Consider the following 18,800-nt stretch of genomic DNA (forward strand, 5'->3'; position numbering starts at 1 on the left):
CCAGTAACAGGTGGGAAAAAGAGAGTCCTGACTTCGCAATGCGTGTCATTATCATTTTAGAAATAACTTTATTGTTCACTAAGCACATTAGGGAGGAAGAGTTTTTTTGCACCATTTCATGATAATGAAGTAGACTAATGTACGAATCAAATGAAAAGCTGTGTTGAAGTAAAATGTGTTCTGAAAAAACACTCAGCGATGTCAGAGTCATTATCACCATGATCACACAGCTTAGATGAATATGAGTGGTCATTAATAATCTTTCTTACGTTGTTTGCTTTAAATACGTCGATTCTTTTCTTTTTGGAAGCTGAAATGAACCTGCCAGTCGATGTAGAACGATGTCGCTTCATCTCTCGAATTTTCTGTTTACCTCGGAAACGCTGTTTTTATTACTCTAATAAGCTAAAGAGTTCGTGTTACGGGCGATAACTCACAATTACAAGAAAACTCAAGAACGGTAACTGAAATTCGATGTATAAAAGAAAAAATGCAGGTACGGATTTTTTATTTCCGGAAAACTTCGTTGCCAATGCCCTTAAGTACACGTATCTAATTGTAAAAAGAGAGATCACTCTTGATACTATTATAAACCTTTAACATAATGCATGAAAAAATGTTTATCTAAACAGTATAACATTTGTTCGGTTTTCTTGTTAACTTTTATTAATGAAGAATAGTTGGCATACACATGAGTATATGTATTCGTGAATAACATTGAAATACTGTTCCGTTTTTAAATTAAAACTGAATTGTTACATTGAAGTAACGATATGCAAAACAAATCGCTCATTAAGACTAAATGCAGGTGAGAAAAAAGAATTACAACAGAAATATAAAAATATACAAAGATTTAAATGATTTTATCATTTGAAAAAAGTTTGTGATAAAGCAAATTTAACATCTTTCCAAGTGAAGGGTTCCTACGCGGTGCGAATAAAAAAAACCTTTACTTTGGAAGATGAAATTTTAAATGCTGGATTGACATTTGAAAAACTGGAAAAAAAAGTTTGCTAACCTAACACATCCCCCCACGAATTGATTTTACTGTTGGTTACTAAGACTAAGAATAGACTGGAGCGTCTCTACGGCCTGGGCGTCAAGGCCCAAATTCCTGACGTCGTCACCTCCGGTCCCCTGATCATACACAACAAACACTTCCGTATTCGGCTTCAAGTTATGATCAGATATCTCCACTTCTTGTAGAACTTCTTTAGGTAGGTGTGATATGTACTGAACATTGGAAAGGTCCAGCGTCACTGTTTCTGTGGGTTCACCGCTGGGCAACAATCCCGTTAGTTCATTCTTGGCGTCTGCTTCCGAGTCCGCCACTTCCCTGCCAATAGACTTATACAATGCACGGTATTTAGTGCTGCTCTTGGCAGCTCTGTACTGCGTGAGTTCAACTGAATCAACCATGTCCTTTTCTATTTTTGCCAGCATCTCGTAGAAGAGGCCACGATCTATTCCCCTCTTGGAACAGTTTTCGTTGTGTTTGTGTGTCTTCATGTGTCGGAGCATTTTGGATGGAATGTGAAAGTAGAGATCACAAGCATGGCAGAATATGTTGTCCTGGCGAGAGTGGGTGTTTTTAACGTGAGCATTTAATTGCGCCACCGTACAGTATCTGTTAAAGCAGATGTCACACCTGTGGATTTTGTTGACGCCATGTTTGGCCATGTGCCTATCAAGCTGAGTTTTGGTGGCCAGAACCTTTTCGCAATGTGGACACGGAAAGACAGTCAGCTTTCTTTTCTTAACTTCCTCAGGATGGTACACCACCCAGTGATATTTCAGACCGTCATAGCATCGGAAGGTTTGATCGCAATACTTGCACACATGACACCGGTCCATATTATGCCTCTTCGTATGCATTCTAAGACTCGGTTTGCTTTTAAATGCGCTCCCACAGATATCACACACGAAGTCTTTGTGAGTTCTGTGGGTCTGAAGGTGGGAATGAAGAGCCGAGCGGACATGGAACTTCTTGTCACATTTGGTACAAGGGAATAGTTTGGTACTCGAATGCCTTGCCCTGTGTGCATTGAATAAGCTTTTCTTCATAAAGATATCGCCACATACATCACAAACGAATGATGTGTCTTTATTAAGAACCCCAAGATGGCTTGCTAAGTGGATGGCCTGTTCGTCTTCATTGGGAAAGTTCTTGCCACATTTCTTGCACAAGAAGTAATTCTCATGGAAGTTGATAGTGAATCTGGGATTGTCAACAATTTTCTCATTGATTTCATCCATATGTGAAACTTTAATGTGCTCGGCGAGCTCAGTTCTAGAGTGGAACCCAGACTGACAGACATGACATTCACATGGGAAAACCTCTTTCACAATTTTTGGCCTCTTCACTCTATGCACCTCTCGCAGGTGTTTCTCCATGTTCTTCTTCCTATTGAACACCTTCGCACACTTGGGACACGGATGTTCCTCATCTGGACCATGATTTCTTTTGTGACGCAACAACAGGTAACTGGAAGCAAAAGTGCTACTGCATTGCTCACAGCGGTGCTCCTGTCCGTGAACTACAGTGAAATGACTCTCAAATCTCTCCTTGTTCAATAACTTTTTGGGACACACGTGACATTTTTTCCTTGTTAATTGGGAATCGTCTGTGCAAATTCTGTTGTGTGCTTCTAGTTCTGTATTATTTTCAAAAGTGACATCACACCAAAGACAGAAGTTGTCTTTATGGGTTTCCATTAGGTGTCTAAGTTCTGTGTACTTATTTGCAAATGTTAAGTTGCATAGTCTGCATGTGATTGACAAGTTCACTTTTTCTTTAACCACTCTGTGTCTCTTCTTTGTGCTTTGCTTTGAGTTCTTGAAAAATTTTGAGCTAAGGAGCCTTTTTCTTGAATTTTTAGCAGATTTTGTTGACTTATTTCTGTTTGAGATTCTGGTTGTATTTGTTGTTTCTGTAAAATCTGAATCACTATCTTCTTCCTCTTTGATATAATCATCATCATCATCACCATCATCATAATCATCATTATCATCATCACTACATTTCTCATCATCAGACTCTACACTAGATTGATCTTTTTTGCCATCAGTATCTGTTGACATGTTTCTACATTTAGTTTCATCATTTTCATCCTGATTGTTTTCTTGCTGTCTGTTGATATTTCCAACTGAGGATCCTTCAACTGCAGCAGATGACACTTTAGTATCAGTCCCAGCACTAATATGTTCTTTTATCACATGATCAATCAAATCTTGTGCTGTTCCAAAGTCTTTTCTGCATTCTTCGCACCGGTTTTCTTTAGATGATTTGTGCTCCTTCTGGTGGTCATGCAGAGCAAGCAGGGAGGAAAAACATTTGCCACAATGGGAGCACCATTGATCTTTCAATCCGTGACAATTGATGACATGGTCCTCAAACTGGTTCCCTAAGCTGCAGACCGTGGAGCAAAAATGGCACTTCCTTTTAGATTCTCCCTCTGGTGGACAACTGACTTTATGCTCCTTCATTTCTGCTGAATCATCTCTGAACAAGTTGCACCAGAAGCAGAAGTTTTCGCTGTGGAATTTATTCAAATGAAAAAAGATATCCTCTGCCTTTACAAATACCTCTGGACACAACTGGCAAGACATTTTCACAGTGTGAGTCTTTTCATGCTTATCCATGTCCTCTTGACAGCTGAAAATTTCACTACAAAAACAGCAGGTGTAGGCAGTGATCAACATTGGGTTGCTGGCCTCTGGAGTCTGAATTTTCTGTTCATCTGGAATTGATTTATCTCCCTTAGGTTTATCTGTGGGTTTTCCTGAGTGTTTGTGATTGTTTGACTTGTGTTTTCTACCTTTCACTGTGGCCCCTTTTACATCATTTTCTTTTCTGGAGTCAAAGTCCTTTGATTTAATACCTACAAAATACATTTAAATGATATAATAAAATTTTGTAACTTTTCTTGAAACAGTTACACGTTATACATGTAGCTATACAGCTAAACATATATATGTGCATGTACATTAACTGGTCATATTGAATGTAACTATAGTCTCCGAAAAGAACCTTTAGTTCTGTTCAATATTTCAGTATGTAAGCCTTGGAGTACTGAAATGTGCTCTTACATTAAATGCCTTATCTTAACAAGCATTCTGAGAGTATTGCATAAGCAATACACGTCCCCTACCGGTTTGTGGAAATTGTGAAAACAATGCACTGTTATGCAGAATATCGAACCTGAACATTAAAAAAATTGGAATATAAAAAATTGATTTTCTCGAAAATATGCCAACCAGACGCTACAAAAGTGTAAACTTGATCTGTAGTTTGACATTTTGAAGCTGTTCAGCTAATCTCATATTATTCCTCAAACGCATAAAGAAAAATGTGTGGAAAACTGAAGTAGGACAGACAGACAGATGGACGGACGGACTGACGGATGCAGAGGAAAGCTATAGTCCCCTCCGGTGAACACCGGTAGGGGACTAATAAGGTATCTCTCTCACCTTTCAGGCCTTATCAGCCTTAGTTAACATTTTTTTAAAAATCTCTCTCTTTAACAAACTATTTTTTCTCTTTACATATAGTTTAATTGACTATTCATCTATCAAAGAGTAAATCACATCAATTATTATTTTTTTTTAATAACTTGTAACCTTTTTCTATGAGAAAAGCATCAATCCTGCAATCCAAATAACAATCTCAGTGATATTTAATTTGTCCGATATCAGAGAACAAACAAACAAATAGCAAATAAAATTTTCACACCCAAACTTTTCAAAGGACATTTTCTCACATTTTTTAGCTGGAATGATTTTCTCCTGGTCAGAGTTGTGTGCCCTTTTTGTTGGAGCTGTTGGGTAGTAGTAATCCTCTTTCCATTTCGGGACTTTGATTTTACGGCCATGTCTGCCAAACACTGCTGGGGGCTCTGGATCTTCAGGGGGGTCTGAAATGGATTCCATGATCTACATACACAGATTCTTAATTTATGTATAATTCTATGCTTTACCATATAAGTGTACTGGTACTTTCATCGTTGTTGTGGTGGGTTTTTTTGTTCCAGATGAATGCTTACTCTGAATAATTTACTTTTGCAAAAGCTCACTATAATTTTGCATGATCTCTAAATTCCATTGCATATAAGCTTCTTTCTTGCAACATTATTATACACAGAAAATCATCTACAATTATAGTAAAACCTTTGATTTGAGCAAACAACTCAAAACGCCAAAATGTTCACCAGGTACATGTACATGTAGTTAAAAATTGTTATTTGATAATGGTTTTAATGAACATTTCTTGGCTTGTCTTCCATTTTGTGAACATTATACTATATGTACTTAGAAAGTAAAATATTTTCTCCCTAGAAGTATCTGGCCTATTCTACAAAATGATCAAAAAAATTAGCAATGAAAGTCAATGTTATAAATCTTATATTCTTCCCTCAGAATGGTAGTTATCAGATAGTTTCTTAATATTCTGACTTTGAAGCCTACAGCCAGTCTCACATATGCTAACCAACTTTAATTCGATAGTTTTTCTCAGTTTCATGAATGATTCATGCCCTGTTCGATTGGCTCCTTCATACTTTCATGAAGTAAAATTGATTTATGACATTAAAAAATGGACAGATATTTTCATCATTTTACTTCCATAAATAGACAAATTTTGCTTTTTCACTGGTACAGTAGTACACATTTAAAAAGTGATGTTTTACATTTTATAACATTCCAAGGGTTGGTCTAAGGTTATTTAATGAATGCAACATTGGCTTTGAGATAATGTCATTGTAAATACATATATTTACCAACTCATATTTCATAATGAATTTAGTACCGGTAGATGTTTTACCTTCAATTTCTTCTTTAATCTTAAGGGTTCTACTGACTTCAGTGACCCCATTCCTTAATGATGTTTGTGAGGCATAGGTATGTTCCTCCTTACTTAACTTGGAAGTTCCTGAAAATTTAATCAGCATAAATACCCTTAAAAATTAATGCAAAAATTCTATACATGTACCACAAATAAAGGGAAAAAACTGCTTAAATTTTATGCATAAGTGTAAATTAATGCAGATGAACTTTAAAAGCATTTCACTGTACTACATGTATACAAAAAAATATTAAGGTTTGGAAAGAAAAAATTCTCAACTACTTCTTGTTGGTCTATTGAATAGACTCTATTCATTGTTACAAGAATGTAGATTCTTTCTACAAAATAAGATGACATACAGTTAAACTTCGATATCTCGAACACTGATATATCAAAGACAATGGATACATGTAAGTCGAAGTGATTTGTAAGTCCTATCCACTTATTTTTTAAGTATTTTACCCTCGATATCTTGAATACTCGGATATCTCAAACTATTTAAACAGTCCCATCTAGTTTGAGATAACGAAGTTTGACTGTATTAGTAAATGTCATACCTTCATAACAGAAGCTGGAGAATTTATTCATAAGGGAGATGAAACTTTCTGCAAATTTTCTTCCCTTATCAGTTCCTTCGAGGAAAGTTTTTGAGGTGCCCGTTTTGTGTGCGGCCAAAATAAGTACTTCATAGTTGTTCTTGAGAAATTTCTCGCACTGAAAAGGGACCTCAATTGCATTAAATCACGTCAATTAAAAAGAACAGCATTAAATGAAGAGAAAATTAAATTTATATTTGTTTATATGGTTGTTCAAATATTATTAAATAGAAAGTGAAGAAATGTATATGTATGAGAACCAGTTTTTCGTTTTAACAGTTTCCAAAAACCTATCCAGTTCAGAAAAAATTGTCTTAATTATAATTCTTCAAACTTTACAATATATTTTTTAAAAAATTTTTCTTACTAATGCTGTCATTGCATGTATTTAAAAGTACTAAAGAATAAATCTATAGGGGCATTTCTTGGACTTTACTTCTAAAAATGTACTTTCATTTTTTTTCAAATTAAGTTACTGGACAACACATAAAAAATTTTGAAATAGTTACTGATTCATAATTTAAAAAAATGCAATATATCATATGCACTGTACTCTGGTGATTTGAAATTTTCATTTCAAGCAGTGATATCAATGTGCATTTAATGACAATATACATGTATTCAAGTCAAATCTTAAAACAAATGCACAAGATTTACCAAAGACTTGGAATCCCTGATTATTTGGTCATCCATGATTACACTGCCTGTGGTGTGGTTACTCTATAGATGCATTGATCATTCGATCACCATAGTAACTTTAAAAGAAAATAAAGGTACTTTAATAGAAAATAAAGGTGCTTTAAATCGATGCATAGGCATCGGAATGGGGGGGGGGGGGCTACAATTTTTTTTGCAAAGTTAGGCATAACCATAACCCGCTTTCTTTTTTTATTTCTAGGATTTCTGATGAGTCTAGCCCCCCCCCCCCCCTTTCAATTTGCTTCCAACGGCACTGCTATACTACATGTACATGTCCTGTAAAGAAAGCAATACATTGTAAATAAAATAATCTTACTCTTCTTTAATAACTTGCAAATACTTATGTATTTTCGAACTATTCAGAGGGTAACGTTTACGTTAAAAAGTTTGCATTACGACACAAATTGCCATTGCAATCAACAATGAAAAAACGACGATCATAGTCAATATCAACACTCGCGGACTGCATTTTAAACAATTTATTGTTGTAGTATTAATTAGCATGGTCATTCACATACACCGCGAGTATTTGAAGTTACTTCACTTTACTTTCCGTAACTCGTGACTGGAAGTCTATCTAGAGTGCAAATCGAGTAACGCCGTACAACATTGATCCTTTTGATATCACAGGGACCATTAAAAAAAAAAGAACGATGCATAATTAAGTTGTATAACATTAATATACTACTTTGAAAACGTGCATAATGGAATAATATATTCCCTAAAATTAAAAGAGTATTAAGAAAATGTCTTTACTCGAGTAAACCGGAAGTGCTCTTCTTTTCCCTACCACAAACTAACTCGTACGTAAATATATTCGTAATCAATTGAAAAATAAAAACGTACTTGTATTTGAATTGTCACTCTTTTATTGCATGCACCATAAAATTTTTCATATTGCTTATCACCGTGTTTATCCCAACAATCCTGAATACCTATCCCTGGAAATGCCGTGCATACATTAAACTTTTTTTTAACCACATATTCATTCACCCGCGTTCCCATATTATCATGCATGCATTCATCTCATACATCTAAAGTGCACAACAGAACAGCACCATTTATTAGGTATTAATACGAGCCAACGTAACACCCAAACAATAGACTTTTCTTTTCTCTTTTAACGAATTTCTGCTCTCATCTTTAAAATATTAATTTTAAACAACATAATAAATGAAAATTTCAATATCATCAGTCAAGGGAACAGTCATTTAAACATCTGTAAGAATACCTAACAAACTAGTTGATTATGTCTTTAAAGGTTATTAGTTTTCATGCATGCACACAATTTTGTTGAAATTGAAAATTAAAATTGTGTATGTTTAAGCATTCCTAAAGTACTTATAAATAATCATATACTCAAAACTGGGTCAATCAAAAATTATAAAAACAAATCGAAATTTAAGAAAAAATTATCTATTTCCTTAAACCTATGGGTTAAACGGAAAAATAAACGTTTGAATTTATATATATTTTTTTAAACGTGCAATGTTAAATCAAAATGCACAAAAAAATAGATATATAGAAATTCATGCCATCAACCATTTTTATATGGTACATGTATGCACAATATTTCGATAGGTTTACATTTATTTTTTATTAAAGGGCATGGTCACAATTTTGGTCAAATTCTATTTTTCTGTTTTCATTATTTACAATGCTTTAGGAAAGCATTTCTAATGATCAAATGAAATTTGAGAGTCAGTCGTAAAGTTATAAGCAAGACACAGGGCTCACAATTCTTTGTCATTTAAACTAGGCCCGTGCCCTGTTTTTTGTTTACATAGGTTCAATATACCAGTAAAAAATCTTTTCCAAGCTTATTTGTCTATCTTCTTATTCATTTAATTAAAGCATAAATAAACAGTTCCTACTGTTTAACACATTCCTTTTAAGTCTAAAATTTGAATTTTCACTTCAGCATTCAAAATGTAAACAAAAGCTTTATTTAGATAGCAAAGAATTGTAAGCTCTGTAACTTGTTCGATCATCACTTAACGAATGACACTCAGATTTTAGTTGCCTTTTATAAATGCTTTTTTAAAGCATTGTAAACATTAAAATCGGAAAAATAATTTTTGACCAAAATCGTAACCATTAATTTTTGACCAAAATCGTAACCATGCCCAATGAAATTTTCTTTTTTCTTTTTTTTCCCACCGAAAACAGTAGTTAACACCCTAATTATATACCCGTTTACGAATACTTAATTACCTACGAAGCGAGCATTTCAATACGCCATCAGTTCAGTTAAATTAAGTTTTAGGCATACATGTAGAGGATGAATTATATTTATACACCAATTCGCCCTTTAGAAAGTCCAAAATATATAGTAATTGAAAAGGATATTGCAATTAGTGTATTTTCAAAAATAATTTTTATGTAGAGTCAAATAAATTGAAAAAGAATAAAAGTTGTGACATTCTTCTATGCATAGCTTTTTCTTTATAATTATTTAATGGCATATATATGTGACTGGATTACATTTTGTGATTATTGTGATTGCTTGAAATAAAAAACTTGGAACAAATTCATGCTAACTCTTTTTTTTTTATTTCCCAAAAATGAATTCACCTATACTTATCACTGATTAATGTTGTATTTAAAATCAAACTTTTCCCTCCTTTTTTTTCTTCCCCAAACAGTAACCTCTCATTGACCCAAAGTAACTATATCGTACATGTACATGTACGAATAATTATGTTTTTTTCATGTAGAAGTAAAATTGATTTCCTTCCTCTGGTCAATGGTTACCACTATCGGAATATCACTCGGCCTTTTCCGTCAAGTCGAGAAAAACCTTAACGGAAAATGCTGAGTTATGTTCCGATGGATATAACCCATGATTGTCCTCGTCTATTACGAAATAAATATTATGATTTTAATTTTTATTACTTATTATAAATTATAAAAGCATTAAGAACTATAACGCGTCCAAGTACTTTTTCTTATATCTCCACGATCCTCAGGAATTTTATTCAAACTGAAATTGGGTTGTTGTTTTTTGTTTTTTTTTTGCATAATTGGAACCATCAACACATCACATAACCCCCTCCCCTAACCCCAGGGTAGATGGTACAAACTTGGAATTACTTGTCTATGATTGCTTCTACAAGAACCTTAAAAACTGAAGATTCTGCATTCTTCATCAGACGTTATTTTAAAAGGTAATCCCTTTTTAGCACACATGAGCTGAAAGCTCAGGTGAGCTCTTCCGGTCACATTTTGTCTGTCGTCCGTCTGTAAACTTTTCACATTTTCAACATCTTCTCCAGAACCACTGGACCAATTTCAACCGAACTTGGCACAAAGCACCATTAGGCAAAGTTGTGAAAATTAAGGATCACGCTTTTTTACAATTGCAGATAATTAGGAATTATTGAAATTTTTTGAGAATTTTTCAATCTTCTTCTTAAAAATCATTTGACAAGGAGAGCTGAAACTATTGTGAAAGCATCCTCAGGTAGTGTAGATTCAAAGTTGTGAAAATCATGACCCCCGGGGGTAGGGTAGGGCCACTGGGGGGGGGGGGGTCGAAATTTTACATAGGAATATATAGAGTAAATCTGTAAAAATCTTCTTCTCAGTAACCATTCAGCCAGGAAAGCTGAAACTTGTGTGGAAGCATCCCCAGGTAGTTTAGATTCAAAATTATGAAAATCATGACCCCTGGGGGTAAGGTGAGGCTACAATGGGAGGTCGATTTTTTTCATAGGAATATGTAGAGAGTAACTCCATAAAAATCTGCCTCTTAATAACCATTTGGACAGGAAAGCTGAAACTTGTGTGGAAGTATCCTCAGGTAGCGTAGATTCAAAGTTGTGAAAATTACGCCCTCCAGGGTAGGGTGGTTCCACAATAAAGGGTCGAATTTTTACATAAGAATAGAATTTATAAAGAAAAGTCTTTAAAAATCTTCTTCTCAGAAACCAATCAGCCAGGAAAGTTGAAAGCATCGTCAGGTAGTGAAGATTCAAACTTGTTCAAATTATGATTCCCGAGGGTAGGGTGGAATCACATCGGGGGGGGGGGGGGGGACAAATTTTTACAGAGGAATATATAGATAAAAATAATAAAATCATTTACTTTATAAAAACATTTGCCTAGAAAAGCTGTAACTTTAGTGAAAACAACTTCAGATAGTGTAGATTCAAATTCGTTAAAATCAAAATCTTTAGGAGTAGGGTGAGGCCACTTTGGGGATCAGTTGTATAAAGGAAAACATTTTAATTATTCACAAAAACTGAAATGTTATTATGTATGAATTTACTTATATGCAAGCATTTTTACGTATTGCCGATTCTTTAAAATTGTTTAAACGTTGGCCCCTGGATGATTCTTGGGCCTCACAAGGGGTTCAGAGTTTGATGTAGGTTTATAACCCGTATGTAAACAATTGTTTAAGATCTTTTTGAGAACTGCAATGCTCAACATTTGATATGGCTATAAAATCATCCCGTTAGAAAAGGGACTTGATTATTAACATAAGAATATTCAGGGGAAATGGAGTTTTAATTATACAGGTCCTTGATGTATAATACCACATTGTCCAGATATTTTGTATTATGACTCTATTAAGCTGATTATTGTTGCTCATGTGAGCGATGTGGCCCATGGGTCTCTTGTTAGTTCTATGATGAACATTGAATCCAAATTTGGGTTTAAATCTGATTTAACCTCGAAGATCAGGTTTTAAACAATTGTTTTGGATACAGCAAATAGGAGCAAATATGTAGCTTAAGCAAGTTTTAAACACGACCTGGCAAAATGATACTTGAGAAGTTTTTGAAACACGCCTTTTTAAAAAAAAAATTTCTTCTCGTACCCCCCCCCCCCCATTCCCTATGAAATTTGAAGGCCCTTCAACCAAAGACGTTTTTAGTCAAAATTTGAAATTTAGTAGTTCATAATTTATAAATGTTACAAATGAGTAGAAGGACTGACGGGCAACAGCTGGTGTTTTAAAAAAAAAACTACGGAAACATAACATAGCTTCGATAATTTCAAGTTATTTAAAACCATACGTTTAAAAGAACATGTATATAGCACGGCTTTTGTAATGGTAGTCAATGTACTAGTATCTCGAAAAGTCAAGTGCTTTATGCCGTAATTGAGATAGTTTTGTACGTACATAGCAATGCATATAAAACTAAACAGACGCACAAAAATTTGGAATCAATAATTGGGAGGAAAATAGAAAGTTAGCTCCAAATCCACCAGTGATTCCATAATGGGGTTTAAAATACCTACGATAGCGAATGAACAAACACTTTAAAGATAACCGTGGCTACTTTTAAAGATAACCGTGGCTACTTTTGGAAAAATCCAAATAGGCATTAATCTAATAAATTACCACGGAAACTCTGAAAGTCATGCCGTCTTATGTAATAAAGCTATTTTACTGCACTGCCCGTGTTTCTTGTCTAAGTGTAATAATGAAATTAATGCGATAAGATCCGCCATAACGTCGACCCTTCGTAGATCAATGGAGATTTCACGTATTATAACCAACCATATATTTCTTGAATATATCCAAAAATAAAAATTACTGCATGTTTTTCTTATTAGATGACAGAAAAATAATTATTAATAAACTATCTTGACTTAGCTTACTTGGATATTTGATAGATTTATACTCGATAGCGCTTTCTAAATTTAATCAAGGCAGACAAACGCCAACACTTTCGAGGGTTAGGCGTATTAAGAAGCAGCCATCGAGAGATCAAAACTAGATTCACAGATTCAAGGTTGAGAGGCACGTCTAAAGATAACATCTTAAGGGACTAAAAGGAATATGTTTAATAAATTGCCCGAAAAAATGTAGTTACATTTTTATTTTTATTAAAACTTTGCGGGTTTTTCTCTTTGCGCTAATAATTATGGTTAAAAAGGTGATGGTGAAAAGCATGACAAAATATTGCAGAGGTACAACAATTAATGCTATAAAAAAAATTTTAAGAGAAAAACAAGAAGTTCATGGGCCACATCGCTCACCTGAACAATAGTTCTTGTATCTTTTTTAATTTTACTTAAATACAAAGCTCTTCTAAAATATTGTAAAACTCACAGGTATTCCCAAAGGCTAAGTTTTGACAAAATACAATACATAAAAAATAACAATATATTAAAAGAAGCCTTCTTTTTATTTGGACATAATATCCTATGATCGTAGATGCCTCAACTGACCAATTGTAGGCTTCAACGTACCAAAGATTTATACAAAATTAGCAAATGAACTATAAATAATTATAAAAAGAGAAAGAAGGTCACTATGCCCTTAATATGAAGATATTAAGATATGATGATGTTTACATCTAGTCTTTTATATTTACGTGAAATAATCGATGTCGGATAATCCTTTGGTACTAGTTCCTTAACACCCCCCCCCCCTTCCAAACTATATGAAGTACGCTTTTTATCCCGCGACATTAATCATTTGATTTATCCAATATACTGACAATAAAGTAGGAAAGTTGTCTTGAACGATTGATTTATCACTATCGTAACTACACTCTTTTCAAGTCAACCATAACTTAATCAGTCATGTTCAATCAGCTGGTCTGTACGCCACCAATTCAATTAAAAAGAGCCTTAATTAAACTGTAATTTATAACTATCTAATCATAATGCGTGGCTAATTTACATGTAATTTTTCTGTTGTCCAAAATCTAGTTGATTTCTTGGAAGGCGGGCTCATTGTATAGGTATTAGAACCATTTTAACAAGAGCTTGGACTTTGGGTAGTTGTGTTAAACAGCAATGTGACGTAGGCCTGTCTATTTCAATGTCGGCCACTCAGCCATGGCTCTATGAAATCAACAAGATTTGAGATTTGTCTGGCTTTTGAGCCAAGACTACACAATCGGTGCATATTTTGCTTGAAACCGCGTCATTAACTTGTTTTGACGCAAGAATTAGATAGCTACGTCCTACTGAAAGTCCAATGTCTTGTTAAAATGGTTCTAAGTTCATCAAAACTCATTGTACCAAAAAGCAAAAGTTCAAGAAAAACGTTTTTATATAATTATGGCTTGGTTGCTATAATAATCTTGAAATAGGTTTCAAGTTCATTTCGCTACAGGCGAGGTCACGGCAGGGTATATACGTCACAAAAGTTATGTCACGTGATCAATGTGTTCACTTGCAGTCTACAGAAGTTGATTAGCAGTTTACACGCTTTCGAAGTAGAGGTATAGCAATTTACAAGTCCTTCGCAGAATTTGAATGTACATAACTAGTTGTCAAAGCGACTATAATATAATTAAATAATGACCCTTTATTACGAAAGACAAGTTCCGTGCATGCGTAATGCTATATTTGCCCATTATAGGCAGATCCGCTTTTTTTTTTTTTTTACAAAACATTTATTTTCTTTCTCTGTTAGCGTGTCAACTTTTAACTTGTAAACAAACAACTGCCTTGGAGTCTAATTATTATAAAACAAGGTATTTAACTCCAAAATATGTAGAATTCGACCCTTCCGTTAATTTTAACATTTTAGAGGAAATTAAAAGCAATGAGGGCAACTTTAGTACATGTATTTCCTTTGAAAAACTAGAAAATCTTACATTTAGGCGTCATTGCTCGTCGCCTGGAAAAGTTGTTTCACATATCACAAAACGCTATTATATGTACAATTTTTGGACAGAATGCAAAATATGAAATTACATCTATTTCTGTGTTTAGATTTTGCAAAAATTAGAGTGAGGACCATCGACCAAAAAAGACAAAACTTCAGCTTATTTGATAGAAAAACACTTTGTATCACACAATTGCAATGTAAGCTTATTAGCAATTATTTTATATATTTAATACATGTATATTTCAAATCCCACACGTGATATATGCAAGAATGCTGCAGAACACAGATCTCGAGTTCACGCCTTGCCTTTTCAACCGGAACTAACGTGAAAGTGCAAAAGCCATGTATCACGATGATTGAATGTCTTGATAAAAGCGAGGTCCCTATAGTCACTATGGTCTTTCTCCCCATAACGAAGTTCCTTTGAATTTCAGTATAACGAATAAAGCGTTCAACAACATTGATCAGATCAGTCAGCCATTGTTCTTAATCGCACCGTCATCCATTAAAAATGTTTACGGAAATTAACGAATTACAATGCGTCAGTAACATTGTTAGTGCCTCCAGACTTGTATATCTATTTTATCCCCATTATGTCGGTATGAAAACGCAATTATAACTGTTATTTAATATCAGGGCCAAGGTTATACCAGCGATAAAAAAAAATCCATGATTTTCGATTGTGTGAATTTAAGAAAAAGGTTCAGTTGTATGAATTAAATGCTATCCACAAAGTATTAGAAACAAATTATTGTAATATAAATGACAAAGAAATATATGTTACTTGTAATTAGGAATGTGATGCCTTTCCATGAATATTGATGAAGAAAGTTCGCATCTAAGTTTACCCCACTGCGCATGTCAGTGGAAAATCATGCATGTCTAGTTTGTTACTGTTTGCTAAAAAATCTTAGTTACATATCCGTCAAAACGGTGTATAGTATATGATAGTAGATGTTGGGTGGAATTATAATCATTTATATCTTAATAAGATTGTGTAGTATTGTCATGACATCAATACGCTTACTCTTGCCTGTTTACTTACATACTTCATTGCTCACAGTGAATGACATTTCCCTTCCCGAAAGAGTTCCACAGTAATGTCGTGTGTTGATAGCGCTTTAAACATAAACCCGGTATAAATGTAAAAATCAATTATTTGTTTCTTTTAGTTTGTTAATCAAAATAAATGTTAATAAACTCTAATTAATTCAGATATTGATAACACAATAAGTATATTAAACACTTTCTGACTGGTTGTGAGTGGGACAGCCTAACATGAAACTCTCTCGAGGAAATTAAATTATTTTTGTTTTGCAAAATTAATCCTCTGGGGTTAGTTTCTGTTGGAATGTGGTTATCCCACGCACAGCCAGTTGGGTTTTTAAGTATATCTAATATCTATTTGAAATATATTAACTTCTTTACAAGGTGTGGTTGATTATTTTGTTATTGTAGAAGAGTGGACACAAAATATGTTTTTCATCCATTTTTCTGTATATGCACTCATTGGCAGTATGTGATATCATAATTAACGTTATCTGTTTTACCCTAGGAGTAAGATTAGATGTTAATTTCAAAATTTCCGAACAGTCCCCGTATAATTATTTTTGCAGATTGATGATAGCATTCTATTTGATAAACATATGTGTCATTTATATCAACAGACAAACAATGAATTTATATGAGAATATTTACATTCACTTTTTCCCCCTATTAAATTGCTTTGATTGATTTGAGTGATATTTACGCATAACACAGAAGACCCAATCACCAAATCTGATGCGTATGAATATATCCAGTTTTCCTTCAGTATATTTTCCAAAAAAAACCCCCAAAAAACAACAACTTCAAACCGGATCACGACCTGATATTATACTTACGCTGATTTATATTTCATTGATGTAAATATTTTTTGACAGTTAAATGAATTCAATTGATGAATTTCTTAGAATACCAAAAGTAAATACATCAAATTACAGAATGAAAAATAAAATTGTGTTATCAGAATTTAAAACGCTGTGCACTATATTTGTCAGCATTAAATAACTATGTAATATCCCAGTTCAAATTGATCAAACTTAAACTCTAGACAAAAACTGGTCCCAAAGAAAATTTCAAAGTTTAGTATTGGAATATAGTTGTTCATGCTACATGTATAACCTCTAAACTATTACGGGATCTCTGAAGAGGTTTTAACATCAGTATATGAATATATGTATGAAGAAGATCTGTAAAAATCCTAAGGCTTTTTTACCCAATTCAACTTATAAAGTACAACAATTTTTATTATTATTATTTATTTAAGCATGATAATATAGTATTAATTCTTATTGTTAAAATAATGATCAATGAAACAAGAAAAGGATTTGAAAATCTTTTTACACAAAATGAATAAGTTATACTCTACTAAAATGATAAGATATGTTGTAGTTGATTCCCAAAAGCTGCTTAGATCAGAGTTATGGCTTCTATTCCTCGGGTGAGTGATGTGGTCCCTGGGCCTTTAGGTAAAACTTATCATTAATTCCAAAAGATGACAAAGAACAATAGAGCAACCTTCTCTCTTGTTTACCATTTTCTGGAAGTTTATTCACAACGGTGTCCCTTGAGAGAAGTTATTTCCACGAATACAAAACTTATATCATCTGTACCTACTGTACTTTCAGCGAGTAAATCGATCAATATCGATTGTTATACATTTCTGCCAAAAAAAAGAAAGGGAAACGACGCGTAATTAACTCAATCGTTCAAAATCTGGAAACTTCGATCATAACGTAAACTTGATGTGACATCAGTGAGTGAAACCAGTACATGTATTGTGATATTGGTGTAGATGGAAGTACAGTATCTTGAGATTTGGACTATTCAATGAATCTAAGAAAAAAAAACCGCAAACGCAAACATAAAATAGGGGCTTCTTTAAAAAAAAATCATCATTGAAATTGTTATTGCTTTGGTAGTACTTCTGCAAAGGAAACGTGTGTTTACTACAAATATGTTCGAGCCTCGTTTCCAATCATAAGCTACAGTGTACAATCATGTATCTTTAGCTTTTCAAACTGACAAAAAATCATTGCATAAAATATTGGAATAATCAGAACTTATAGCTTGTCTTTCGAATGGAGGACAAAGTTTAAATCCTTTTCACTGGTACTGACGACACATATACAAATACATGTACATTTTAAGATTCTTGAACACACACAGTACCTTTCCGAGTCGTGACATCTTGTTTCGTACTACTCTTTATATTTAGGGATCCTATATGATCAGAAACCTTCTAATAACAATTTTTTGTGAATATTCTTTCCTTGGCAGCAGAAACTGGCGGATAATTATAATACCAAAACGGAAATTACCGGTTTATACATGTATCGAGTGTCATTTCCATTCAATGTCTTTCAGGCTCCGGTGGGATAAACACTTTTTCCTATCAATTTACGTTTTCATTTCAATTGCACTCTTATGCATCAACATAAAGCTTTGTTCTTTAATGCATAGTCAACCTTTTGAAAATGTTTTATATTTTCGAAAATACTGATGTTAATTTTCTTTACACTATTCTCTCGTGAATTTCGGTTTTTTAAACAAAAGGGATTGTTCATTATTTACTAATGATGTTGTTGTAATATCTCCAGTTTCATTACTATTCTAGGTATGTTTGCTTGGTGTAGTTAATGTGAAAAAACCCAATAGCATATAAAACCTAAATGGCGTCATATTTTTGTGTTTACTTCATATACATTGATTATGTGGGCGTTATATTATCATACGGTTAATGATGAATGTACTGGGTGGGTGTAAATACAAAATACATCGTATTGTAAATTTTGTATTTACACCCACCAGGTAAATTCAGAATTAACAAATGTGTCAAAATACACGTCCATCATTTTTAACAACTGTTAGGAACATTGTAATTCAATTGGTTGAGTGATATTACATTGGGTTTTTAATGTTCAGAAGAGTTTAGTTTGTTTTAATTGGTATCACAAATTTTGAGAAAATGGCAAAATGCATGACTACAAACAACCATTTACATTGAAACGGTTAATATGCAAACACATATGATGAGTCTGAT

General features: G+C 33.6%; 1 protein-coding gene across 1 annotated transcript; it reads right to left on the reverse strand.

Moving 5' to 3' along the window:
- Nucleotides 1–640: 640 nt before the first annotated feature.
- LOC128180040 (zinc finger protein 26-like) lies at nucleotides 641–7,281 on the reverse strand. Its single transcript, XM_052847829.1, has 5 exons — nucleotides 7,093–7,281; nucleotides 6,397–6,553; nucleotides 5,819–5,926; nucleotides 4,761–4,913; nucleotides 641–3,881 (listed from the first exon to the last, which is right to left on the reverse strand). The coding sequence occupies exons 1-5, from the start codon at nucleotides 7,126–7,128 to the stop codon at nucleotides 1,045–1,047; spliced, it is 3,291 nt and encodes a 1,096-aa protein (XP_052703789.1). The 5' UTR covers nucleotides 7,129–7,281; the 3' UTR covers nucleotides 641–1,044.
- Nucleotides 7,282–18,800: the final 11,519 nt, after the last annotated feature.

This window comes from Crassostrea angulata, chromosome 4, assembly GCF_025612915.1.
Source record: "Crassostrea angulata isolate pt1a10 chromosome 4, ASM2561291v2, whole genome shotgun sequence".
In the NCBI taxonomy this organism is placed as follows: Eukaryota; Metazoa; Mollusca; class Bivalvia; order Ostreida; family Ostreidae; genus Magallana; species Magallana angulata.

Coding starts and splice junctions, on each gene's coding strand:
- LOC128180040 (XM_052847829.1), bottom strand. CDS start 7,128: ATGGATGACCAAATAATCAGGGATTCCAAGTCTTTG. Junction 6,554..7,092: donor TCAGGGATTCCAAGTCTTTG/GTAAATCTTGTG, acceptor GTCCCTTTTCAG/TGCGAGAAATTTCTCAAGAA. Junction 5,927..6,396: donor CTCCAGCTTCTGTTATGAAG/GTATGACATTTA, acceptor TTAAATTTTCAG/GAACTTCCAAGTTAAGTAAG.